This window comes from Peromyscus californicus, unplaced genomic scaffold (genome assembly GCF_007827085.1).
Source record: "Peromyscus californicus insignis strain IS unplaced genomic scaffold, ASM782708v3 Scaffold_4__1_contigs__length_199733344, whole genome shotgun sequence".
Classification (NCBI taxonomy): domain Eukaryota; kingdom Metazoa; phylum Chordata; class Mammalia; order Rodentia; family Cricetidae; genus Peromyscus; species Peromyscus californicus.
The window spans coordinates 152,548,510-152,561,381 of NW_026294562.1; the positions used below are offsets into that span (position 1 = coordinate 152,548,510).

Consider the following 12,872-nt stretch of genomic DNA (forward strand, 5'->3'; position numbering starts at 1 on the left):
TGAAAGGCCACGGTGCAGGACTCTGCTGGAAGCATCACTACCTGTCTTCTTGTACTGACACCAACCCTCATGCCCATAATGTTCGACAAGCTCTAAGTCTTAAGAACTGCGGGTTGCCGGGCGGTGGTGGCGCACGCCTTTAATCCCAGCACTCGGGAGGCAGAGCCAGGCGGATCTCTGTGAGTTCGAGGCCAGCCTGGTCTCCAAAGCGAGTTCCAGGAAAGGCGCAAAGCTACACAGAGAAACCCTGTCTCGAAAAACCAAAAAAAAAAAAAAAAAAAAAAAAAAAAAAAAAAAAAAAAAAAAAAAAAAAAAAAGAACTGCGGGTTATTAACTGGAGACACACAAGACAGCAACGAACACTTCATTCCGAATTTGTTTTCATGGGGAAGAACTTAACGTTTAGTGCACGGTGAAGCTGATGCCACAAGTAACAAGGCTTTTGGGGAGCAGAACTGACGGGAGTCCACAGGGAGCGTGAGCAAAGTGAAGCCTCTCGCTGGTGATGGGATGAACATGATTCGAGCAATGGCGACTTAGAGCATCCTGTTTTACCAAGACAAGCCCCACAAGCATCCCAGGCCCACCTGACTACCGATAGAAGGACATTCTTTTCTGGTGGTCTTTTTTTTTTTTTACTTTCCACCAAAAAACAATCATATCCGTGTCTTGGTAGGTATTGATAACTGACCCAATCATTGGGTAGGACATTAAGACAACACTTCAGTTTTTTATAGCCACAAAGGTATTATTTTTTTAAAAGTAGACTGCTACTATTATTATTTGGTGGTGCTGGGGATTAAACCCATAACCTTATGCATGGCAGGCAAATGCTCTACCATGAAGCTCTACCTCTAGTCCAGAAGTAGTTAGCGTTTTAAAATGGGGGCAGCTAACAAGGCAGCATGCTGTAAGTCATGTCCTCAAATGGAAGCAGCTGTGTGTACAGACATTCATGAGGTGCTCAGCGTCCCTCCTGCAGCGCCCCGGGAGCAGACACTGCCCCTAGCTCAGGCTGCTGCCGGTCGTGGGGTGGCTCTGTCACGTGAAGCTTCACAAAGCACAGACCCTGCTCAAGCAGGTAAGCCACAAATGGAGAGATGAGAAGGACAGGACTCGGTCATCCAAAATCCAGCTGCGGTGGCCAAAGCAGGGACCCCAGCTCAGCCCAGCCCAAGCCCACCAATACAAGAGGACAACACAGCCAAGCTCCACGGCCACCACAGATGGCATGGGTTCGAGGAGGGGAGAGATACCTGAGTCCTTTCTTAGGCAAAGTGTTCCTATCAAGGTGCGGGTCACTGTAGGAAAGTTAAAACAAAATCAAGAACTTCAGAGAACACAAGAGGAAGCAGGGGAAGAAAGCAGGAAGGCTGGGGAGGGGCCTGAGGACCCCCAAGGGACAGACTCCCCCCCACCAGCCATGCATGCAGCGCGCCCACACAGTATATAAAAGGAACCTGGTCCTGTCTGCACCCACACTGGTGCGGACTTTACCCCACATCACAAGGTGGCCTGCGTCATGAACCCCAATTGTTCCTCCTCTTCCACAGGTTCAAGGCCAAGGCAGGGGCTGTGCCACCTAAGAAGCATGGCCTGTGTTTTCCTGGGTCCCACCTGTGCACCCCACTCAGCTCCTCTCCTGCAAGCCTGCCGCCCCTGGCAAAGGTTTCCAGAAGGGGCAGAGACTCATTGGAGAGTTTCAAGAGGCAGCAGTCTGCATATTTGGAATTCATGTGTGATGAAGTAAATTCCAGGTCCCTCTCAATGTCTCCTTGTTCCTGCCCGGCAAGGGCGTAGCCAGGAGCTGGGCCCTGGGCAGGAGCCTGGGCATGCTGGAACTTGCTGGCTGATAGAGTCAAGGCATTTGAATTTCTAAAGTGCAGGGGTTTAAAGGCTTGGTTTATAAGCCTGACAGAAACAAAGTTTGTGCTGTGGATGGGGTGAAGGGGGTTTCCATTAATTCCCCCCCCCCAAAACATGAAACAACATCTGCTTGTTATGTTTGGCCAAGCCACCGCTCCTCCAGAAACTCAGGGTCAACACCCATCTCTGAGGCCCACCCACGGCTGGGGGCAGACCCAGGCTTCTCACACGTTGTAAAGCCCCAGCCCTCCAGGCACGCTGTACCATTATCTTTGCAGAATACAGACACACACACACAACACGGATACTCTGAACAACACGATGAGCCAGACTGCAGCAAAAGCCTTCAAGGGAGAAGAGCCAGCTGGGCTGGGAGGGGTGGGGTGCAGGGGAGAGACAGAGGTGAGGACCAGGCTGCACAGTGGGTGGCAGACAGTACCCAGAGGGGTAGGGAGGAAAAAGCAAGAAGCTGGGAGGCAGGAACATGCCACGGACACCGCGGGGAATGCCAGTGAGAGCTCCTGCAGCCCTGGATGAGTGGCAGGGTTTGGGGTGGCCACCCACTTGCCACCGTTCCCTGGGCTTTAGCGGACAGTGGAGCAGACCCTCACTGGCATGCCTGGCTATCACAGAGGACAGCAGAGCCACAGACACAAGCGGGAGCCTCCGGCCAACAGCCTTGCACAGAACAATTGGCTTGACGACAGACACAGGCAGAAGAACCCAGAGGCTCAGCAGGCCTACGATGTCATTACCTGTCCTGTTTCCTGGGCAGAGTACTTCTGCAGAACTTAGGGCTAGCAGCAGGGGAAGAGAGAGGGCTAGAAGTCCAGGCAGGTAGAAAACAAGAGAAGGAGCATTAGATGGAAGGAAGAGGCCGTTAGACACAATGGTCGGTCAGAATACTTTCCTCACTCCCAGGACTGGCCCCGGCCTGGTTCCCCATGTCTGCTCCAGAAACCAGACACACCCCAAGACTGTAGCAGAATCAGGGCTCCTAGGACTCTTGCAGATTCTCCATCTCTTACCACTGTGGCCAGCAGCAACTCAGGAGGGTGGTGACAGGACAGCAAACCTCCCCCGCTGCTCCCAGGTCACCTACTCTGCGCGCTAAGTTACATGAGAAGGAGTAGCTGAAGTTGAGAGAACCCCAGCAATCGTTGTCAGTAAGCTGACGAACCCATTCCAATGCTGAATGGCATTTCAGACAGTAGCATAGATTTGTCCCCTCCTAGTAGCTCCGAGCACCAGGAACATCCAAACAGAAAAAAAGAGATAGCAGGAAACAGCCAAGATCAACTCCAACCTAAACTGGCTTAGGCCAGGAACACTGATTAGAAAGATCAAAACCAAGCTGGGCCTGGTGGCACACACCTTTAGTCCCAGCACTTGGGAGGCAGAGACAGGCAGGTCTCTGAGTTCAAGGCCAACCTGGTCTAAAGAGAGAGTTTCAAGACAGAAAAGCCATATGGGAAAAAAAGAAAGAAAGAAAGAAAGGAAGGAAGGAAGGAAGGAAGGAAGGAAGGAAGGAAGGAAGGAAGGAAGGAAGGAAGAAAAAGAAAGAAAGAAAGAAAGAAAGAAAGAAAGAAAGAAAGAAAGAAAGAAAGAAAGAAAGAAAGAAAGAAAGAAAGAGAAAGGACAAAACCTCCCAGGCAAAGGCCCCTGGATCCCTAACCGTCTGCCTGTGTCTGGGGAAGGACATCCTCCTGAGGTATAGCACCAACCTTTCCGACAGTGTGGTCTTCACACTGCTGGTGCGGACAAAAGGCATCAGGGAATCTTCCTTAGTGGAGGTGACTGGACCAGGGGAAGAGTTGTGACTTAATCCCCCACCGCTGCCGAGGGATATGTCAATGGACTCGCAGCTGGTATGCAGGCTGCTAACGGACTGGAAGCCCAGGCCATCCTTGCTCACTGCCGACGAGCTGGTACCCCAGGTAAGGCTGTTGGAGGGGCCCGAGTGGGCTGAGCTGGGGCTGGAGGCTAGAGGAGACTGGTTGAGGTCCACATTCTTACTGTAGAGAGGACTGCTGCTCCCACTGCTCAGGACGCCACTGCCTGAGGGAGACTCTAGGTTACCTTGCTGGGTCACAGTGGCATGAGGATTGGAGATGACCACTGCACTTTTCATGGTTTCGGCTGTGGCGATGGGCACTTGCTTGGTAGGCTTCCCACCAAAGAGTCTGCGAAGAGACAAAGGGTTGTGTGGGACAAATACGTGGGACCAAGGTGTGCAGAGCTACTGGAGAAGGCTGGGGCAGAGGAAGTAGTGAGACCCTTGGAAAGGGCAGTCGTCTTTCCTGCAGACACACTAGAGTCTCCCTAGAGGAAAGCTGGCAGTTAAGTGGGACTGGCTGTTGGAGCTTCCCAGGGGCCTCTTTCTAGCTCTAGGCTGCAGCCAGGGCACAGCTCTAAGTCCAGGTGAGAGGAACGCTTTCCACAGGTCTAGCCACATGCCTCCATGATCCTGCCTCCCTTTTCTTCTCTAAACTGAATAGCTAGAAGCTTGCCCCAAACCAGGAATCTTCTCGAAAGAAAAGAGTTTCTTCTTCCTGTGACACCAGGTATGAAGCCTTAGGACTTGGTTTCTGTGATCCCTCAGCATAATACAAAGAATCAAGACAATGAGTTTACACCTGGAGGGAGCCCAGGACAGAAGTATGCACACAAATATATGTGCAACAGAAAGCCAGAGAACTTGTGTGAGCCGACACCACACACAGAAACATGCTGGGTCCAGAAGACATTGGACCTGACGTACCGGGTACAAACTGTGTCTCTGAAACAGACACACAGAAATGCCATGCCATGCCACCTCTGCTCACTTCTGCAAATGTGTCATGAGTACACAGAGGCCTTCTCTTCCGAGGGCAGACAGCTCACTGGTGACACCAGTTCCAAGCCGGAGGATGGACTGTGCTCTAGAATGCAAGGGCCTTACCCCACCCTCCAAAAGTAGTGAAGGGGATAAGTGGCCCTGAAAACCAGCAAGAACACTACATGTTGTTTTTGCCCCACTGCCTAGAGTGATTTGAGTTTGACCTTGATCACCTGGAAACAGTCCCTCCAATCTCAGTATCTGTATGGCACGAGCAGATGTATAACCCTCACTACAATATCTAATGGCAGGATCAGGGAATGCACTATCCTACTCTGGAATCTGGGCATCAGGATGCTTACATATTCTTAGCAATGGGACCTCCCGATTAGGGGGCAGCTGATCTGATGGCCACTTTTCATTGTTAGAAAGCAAAGATGAGAACCACTTTTGCCTGGCTTCCCATCCCATACACAAATTCACTTGGTCAGCTGTATGAATGCTTGAAATCTTGAAGGGACTTATCCATCTCACTCCACGGGGGGCTTCTCCTTGCCACACAAGTAAATGCACAGCTAGACCAGCAGGACGATTTAGGAAAAGGGAGATTACCCAAGCAAGGGTGTGCGTGAGGAGCCATGTGCTTTTAAAGATTCCTGTTCACTAGCTTGAGGGCCCAGCCAAATGCCGTTGTAGCCTCCAAAGGGAAGACTTTAAGACCATGTTTTATTCTTCTACTAGAGGCAAACGGCAGAGAAATATTTCATTTATGTGGTAGTGCGTTAAAACAGCAAAGCACAGCCCACAGGATGCTACCCTTAAAAATTAATGATTACTGGCATCTTAATAATCAAGTCTAGACAGGGCACACCACATGGATTCCTTCCACCTTCATGTGGGATCCTCCTTCTGGGGTCTTCAGACATCCCTGCTCAGCCTCAAATATGGGTTCGGGGGCTCATTTCTATTTTTACACCCTTCAACTTTCCATCCTGGGGCTGGTCATGGCCCAGAAGGCAATATGAGAGCTATGCAATTGCCATTCAAAAATAAGCCAGTGGCCGAGCGTGGTGGCGCATGCCTTTAATCCCAGCACTGGGAGGCAGAGGCAGGTAGAGCTCTGTGAGTTCAAGGCCAGCCTGGTGAGTTCCAGGACAGCCAGGACAATGTAAAAGGGCCCTGTCTCAAAAAAAAGAAAAAGAAAAAGAAAAGGGTCCAGTGAATGCTTTAAAAGGACTGTTAAAGGACATCCTTCCCACAATAAGAATTTCCACCAAGTGCAGAGATGTGGGGAAGACATGCCTTTCAAAGGGACATCAATTCCCCTCTGTTAGAAATTATTCTGTTTTTAGAGGTTTACATAAAAGGAAAAGAAAGAGTGGGGCTAAAGAGATGGTTCACTGAATAAACCCCTTCCAGCCAGGCAGGAGGACCAGAGTTCGGATGCTCAGAATTCATGTGAAGGATGGGCAGGTGTGTGGTACCCACCTGCAATCAATCCCCAGACTAGCCCAGCTCTGGGTTCAGCAAGAGACTCTACCTCAGTAATTAAAGTGGACAGCGATCAAAGAAGACACCGACTTCAACTTCAGGCCTCCATGTGTTTGGGCGCATGTGCATGTGACCACTCACATGTGAAATACGCTATACACACTTACGTATATAACAGTATTTTAAAAAGCTAACATTTCAAATACTGTCCATGTGTTATAAAAGGACAGATGGTATTGAGATAAGAAAACAATACACCTGCATCCCCGTGAGCTAAAATCTGGGTCTGAAAGTGTGCCGGGAACTCACCCTTACTGTTGCTAACTTTCACTGGGTGCCTTCCATAGCCAAGCACAGCTACAAGATGAACTTTAGCAGGAATGCTGAGGAAAGTCCCAGCAGCTCCAATGAACAGATGAGGGAATTGAGGCAGGGTTCAGAAAAGCAACCGGGGAGCTAATTAAAATAGAGTCTGAGTCTGAACTCAGGAAGCATGATTCTAGAACTTTCTGTCTCCCATCCCAGCATGGGAAGAATAATGCACAGACTACAGACCTGCAGGTGAGAGTTGGCCTTGAATGCAGCCTTACCAAGAACTGAAATGCCACAGGTTGCTTTACTTCAAAGTCGGAGTCTATTAGCCCAGGGCGCCAGGCTACATACTCTGGCCCCGCTTGGCTCCATGCATTTCTACTTGCTTACCTGCGGAGTGTGGGAGAGGCCACATCTGAATACTTGGTCCCTGGCTGCAGAGTGGCCTGAGCTGAGCTGCACACTGGCTGGGTAGCTGGGTTGGCTTTCACGGAGTTACAGGAAGCCACGCTCTCGTTGTCCGAAGAGATGCCTTTCTCCTTGTCTGTCTGGTTGACGAGCCCTGGCAGAGAACTGCCCAGAGATGTTTTGGAGGGCTCCCTCAGCTTGGGCACTGGCAGGCCTGCTGACTTGCTGCTCATGTTTGAGTCGATGCTGCTGGTGCTGCATCTATTGCCTGCCCCATTCCGGCTGTTGGACTTGCTGGGCCTAGGCAGGCTGCGGTACTGTAAGTTCGTCCGAGAGCTGAGAGACAGGTACCCATCATCCTGGTTTGGGGCTCCATCCATGCTCGTCTTCCGACCAGTGGACCGACCGACAAGGGCGGAAGACTTGGGGATTTTACCCAGTGTGGCAGACCTGCTGGTGATGGTGGCCCCGCTGGCTGTGATCATGGCCAGCCCAGCGGCAGAGCCGCTCTGTTTCTTGAATCCAAAGCTGTTGGCATTGGCAGTGGGCGTCCTAGAGCTGCTGGGGAGGGTTTTCTTGGATTCATCCCCACTGCTGCGGCCAGCATCTGATGGGGAGCGCTTGACCTGGGAGGCTTTGGGCGACAGCCTTCCCTTCTCAGACACCTTGGCATCATCTGTTTTTCCTAAGGGAGAAACCAGTGAGGTCAGATCAAGAACCCGACTCTGCTGGCTAGTGTGCTTAGGATGCAGACCCTTCTAAAGACTTTGATCACCCTGCTTCCTAAAGGAGAAAAGTACCTGAGGAGGTCAGGGGAGAGAGAGAGAGAGAGAGAGAGAGAGAGAGAGAGAGAGAGAGAGAGAGAGCTTTGCACAGTGATAATCTCGTCTGCTGCTGTCACTGAGGGCTTTTTAGGAGGGGTCACTGATTTTACTCTTTTCCAAGCAGTCTATGCTGACCTAGAACAGAGCAAAGCCAGGAAGCTGTTGGTAGATCCACAGGTACAAGAGACTGTGCCATACCTCGCCCTCTTGCCTCATGTCCATGACATTGACCCTCACATTTCCAGGGGACAGCGTACAATATCCCAATATGGCCTTGAGGAGCCAGGACTAGTGTGTTAACTGGCTGGTGAGTGGTGAAGCCAAATATTGAGCCAACTGGTACACAGTGAAAACAGCCCGCATGGAACCACAGTTGGACTCACATACACATTCCTCCTCAGAAAGAGTGAGGGAAGGAAACCTTCAAGGAAGCTGTTGTGGGGGCTGGGAGAGCTGGCTCAGCAGCAAAGTGCTTACAGTTGTGGTAGGGTTTGCTGATAATCCTAGTGCTGGGGAGGGGGAGATAGAGAGGTGGAGATAGCTCACCAGCTAGCCTAGACTACTTGGTGATCTCCCGGCCAGTGAGAGACTCAAAAAAAAAAAAAAAAAAAAAGGTGGAGCTGGACATAATGGTGCACACCTTCAATCCCAGCACTTGGGAGGAAGAAGCAGGAGGATCTTTGTGATTTTGAGACCAGACTCATCTACAGAGTGAGTTCCAGGACAGCCAGAGCTAGACAGTGGGACCCTATCTCAAACAAACAAACAAACAAAAATAATAGGTAAATGAATGGATGGATAGATAGATGATAGATAGATAGATAGATAGATAGATAGATAGATAGATAGATAGATAGATAGACAGACAACAAAAGGGTGAAAAGAGCAGATGATGGTGTGGAAGAATGTACCTGAGGTTATCCTCTGGTGTCCTTATGCATACTCATACACGTTCTGGCATACACACATTATTTGTGTGCACAATGCCACACACACATGCTCAGGAACATTCACACACACCATAAAGATGGTCTGGCTGTGAGCAACGCAGCAATCTGAAGAAGCCACTTGTAATGTCCCCACTGAAGTCATCATGATTTGGGCCTCCCACTCACCTGTCCCCGGTGTCTTCAGTGTGCCTGTCGGAGCTGATGGCTTTGTCCTCGGCATGGTGATACCCACTTCTGCTGTCATGCCTCGCCGCCACGAGCCTGTCTGCGAGATGACGGGATTCTTCTTGCCAGACACACTCTTGTCCGACTCATCTGACATGTCTGAAGGGTTCCGCCTCCACTTGGAGCCCGGCTCCATCTTCACACCACTGTCAGAACCTCCATCTGACTTCTTGATGTCCTCGCCGGACCACAGGGAATTCCTCTCCACCTGGGAGTGCTTCTCAGCATCAGTCTGTGGACAGACACTCACTGAATTAGAGCTCACCCAAGCAGCCACGCCAATACAGGGACTGCCTAAGGACTTTCAAAACCTCAGACATCTGCTGACTTTGTTAGAAAGTCACAGCATCTTCTAGTTTTATTTTTTTTCAAGGAACAACTGATAGAGAAAGAAAAGAGTGAAGGGGTTGGGGCAGAGCAGGCCAAGGGCCCCAGGAGGAGAGCGGGCAGAGTGGAGAGGAGGTGAAGGGAAAGGGTCCACCAGCCCTGACTCTGAATCCCCACTGGCACCGGCATGTCCCTTTGTTCCACATCTCCCCGTCAATCCTCTAGCCGGGAGATCTCTGCATCTAGTTCGGCAGACAGTCTAACACCCGAGAGGGAATGGGCAAGCATGTGAACTCCACCGATCTGATCTGTGAAGCTCTCAGCTGGCAATAGCCACGGTGCCCTCTCCCGCCCAGCTTTGTCTGAGCTTTGGAGCCCCTCGATGCGGCAGTCCTCAGACAAGGAAGATAATTAGGCAACTCTCTTTGGAAGAGCCTGTCCTGCTGGCCATGAAGCCCGGGGAGAGATAGGAGTGTGTCGTTAATGAACTGCAAGGCTGAAGGACACAAAGGGAGCTGGAATGCTCTGGGGCCTCTGGGGCCTCTGGGGCCTCAGGCTGGGGGGAGGGTATTGGAAGGGAGAAGTTTGTACGCATAGGAAAGGGGAAGTCAGCAATGCTTTCAGGCTGGCCACTTTGAGAAACAAGCCCCCTATATAAGCTGCTAGAGGGGGCCGTGCGGGCAAGGTGGGAAATGACTGTGAACTGGGCAAGACCCGGCCAGAGGCACGCTGTGCAACAGAAGGACAAATGCCCTTCCTATAGAGGGCTGACAGGATGAAAGCTCAGTGTAGACCGGAAGAGGAAGTTCAACCTCCTCTCTCTCCCCACCTGCCCCCTGCTCCCCTGTGACTGCCACCCACTCATTGCAGACACACACACACACACACACACACACACACACACACACACACACAGCCTCAGCCACATACCAAGTATCAGAGATGGGTCATGAGAAGGGACAACTAAGACATACTCAGCCTTGTGAGGGACAGAGGGGAAGCTCAACTAAGGTTTGGGAACAAACGAACGCATAGCTGCTACACACTTGAGGCTATGGTACACCTGAAAAGACAATCCAGGCACAGGTTGGATAAAGCCAGTCCGAAGGCATGCAATATTACCGTCATCTTAAAAATGATGACGTCATTTGAAAGATGAGCACAAACTCAGTGACCCCAGCCTGTTTCCTTCCGGATCCTTCTGCACTCACTGAACTAAAGTGAACTTAATGCTCACTGTTGGCCACATGTGAGGTGGTGTCTTAGAAAACGTCAGATCAGTCCCATCCTGATCTTTTGACGGTCATCAAAAGAAGCAGCGATGGAATACACAGACGTAAATACATGTACAACTGTGAGATGTGATGGCCACCATGAGCCAGAGAAACTATCTGTACTGACAGTACTTCAGAGAATATTCAAAGCCTCTGCCTCATGGAGCTTGCATGTGAGCACACCCTAACACAGATGGATATGTTCTAAGACATCCTGAGGCTGTAGCACTTTTTACAGACTTGACCACTATGACATTTGTTTTTCCATGTCCGTAGACCTCTTTCCCACAATCACATTGTAATGCAGTTAATAACAGTGACACTAAAACCTAAAGCTTGCTGGATACTACAGCACTCTGGGCACAAGTAAATATGCTTTCAAAAATATGTGGGCCAGGGGCCTGTGAGACGGTTGGGAAGGTAAAGGTACTGAGTTCAACTCCTGGAACCCACATAAGGGTGGAACACAACAACTCCACAAAGCTGTCCTCTGAGATCCACGCACTCGTCATGGTATATGTACATACAGAGAGAAATAATGATTTTTTTTTTTGAGGCAGAGTCTCACTATGCAGCCCTGGTTAGCCTCTCCATGAAGAACAGGCTTCTCTCAAACTCAAAGAGATTCACCTGCCTCTGCCTCCCAAGTGTGGAATTATAAACATGTACTCACCATGTCTGGCTACAATAAAAATATATTTTCTAATTATTTAGGAAATACATGCATGAGGCTGAGGGCATCGCTCAGCCAACTGAGTGCTTGCTTAGCATGCATGATGCCTGGGTTCCCCCAATCCCTAACAGCACAGAGACCCAGCAAGGTGGCATGCTGTAATCTCAGCATTCTGGACATGGAGACAGAAGGGCCAGAAATTCTAAGTCATCCTTGACTAGGGAGTTTGAGGCCAGCCTGGGCTCCATGAGATCCTCGTGGGGGGGGGGGGGCAGAAAGAGAGAGAGAGAGACAGAGACAGAGAGACAGACAGACAGACAGAGAGACAGAGACAGAAAGAGACAGACATACAGAGAGAATACAATTCATTATATTTCTCAGCAAAAACCCACGAGAAAATAACAGAATACTGAGACACTGAGTGGAAAAGAAACTTGCCCAAGCTCACACAATGAGGAAAGCATTGTGGGAATTCCACTTGTCCAATTGCCAAGCTCATAATTTAACCACTGTAGTACAGTGCAGTCCTTGACTATAAGTCGAGATGCAACCTTCTGCATCCCTCAGGGTGCCTACTAAAAACACCCACACCTAGCAGATCCCCCTTCTACAGGCAGTCTGGCTGTCTCAAGCCCAGGCCTAGGGCAGCCTGGCCCCTGTGCCAGACCCTAGGACAGACTCCAATTTCATCAATAGCAGAGAGTGCACATGTCCCCAGCCTGAGGCCTTCTTTTCTCTGGTAGATCAGTCCTCCAATTATCACACCTCCCCTAACTTGGTGCAGGGTGAGAGCTCTTCCAACCTCCTTCTGCATAGCTGGGTGTTTCTCTGGGACATCTTGACAGGTTTGCAGTCACACATGCTTAGCAAATCCTTCTGGAGCCATGTGTAACCATTGGTGGTATCTCTTGGAAGGGGAAATGGAAGGAGTCTATTTCTTGGTTCCCAGAGCTTGCAATAGGAAGGCCAGCAGGTCAGCACACTGGTGGCACCACCTCCTTTTGAAGCTTTGGATGTCTCCTTGGTCATCAACAGGCAAGCGGGAAGAGGGAAGATAAGCCACGAGGGACCTTGGAGTGGAGGCCAGTGTTCCCAGAGGGGGAAGTCTGGCCCCAAAGGGGAAGGGCAGTGGCTTGAGAGCCCGGTGGGATTGAGTTCCAGCACTGGCTGCTGTCATTCACCGCTGTGTGAGACCTCGGGTTCCTTCCCTTCTCTAAGACTGCTACACTGGGCGTCAGATGGGATTGAACAGAGCCCCAAACAGAGAGCTGATGGTGAACTTAAGAGGTAAGCGTGGAAGAATTTCATAAACAGCGGCTCCCCTCACCGAACTCTCCAGCTCTGAGAACCCCAGCGCCCTGCTGTGTCTTTAGCATTTATCTCCTCCATGCCTTGCAGACCTAAAACAGAGTTTTAGCTGCCTGAGCCTCTAGATACTGAATCCCCTGCAGGCTAAGATGCTGAGGGGGAGCTTTAAGTTGGAGCCCCCCAAATATAAAGAATTACAGCAGCATCACCTGCTCCTTGTGTCCCCAGACACTATGACCCTCAGATACTTTCAGCTCATCCTTTGAGATTGGGTTGTCAATCACACTGTACACACCTTCCATGAAAGCACAGGTTTGAAGAGAAGTAACTAGCCCGAAGTCAGAAGCAGTGGCTCCCCCGGAGGTAGACTGGTGAACCCGCCATCCTGATAGCCTG

The 12,872-nt window shown here is 50.5% G+C and overlaps 1 protein-coding gene across 1 annotated transcript in view; it reads right to left on the reverse strand.

Annotated features, from left to right (window-relative positions):
* The window catches only part of Nav2 (neuron navigator 2), a 367,113-nt gene that overhangs the window by 58,851 nt on the left and 295,390 nt on the right, over positions 1–12,872 (reverse strand). The window contains 5 exon segments of the mRNA XM_052762814.1: positions 1,257–1,301; positions 2,622–2,687; positions 3,591–4,049; positions 6,878–7,580; positions 8,835–9,126. Of these exon segments, the coding sequence (XP_052618774.1) occupies positions 1,257–1,301; positions 2,622–2,687; positions 3,591–4,049; positions 6,878–7,580; positions 8,835–9,126 (1,565 nt within the window).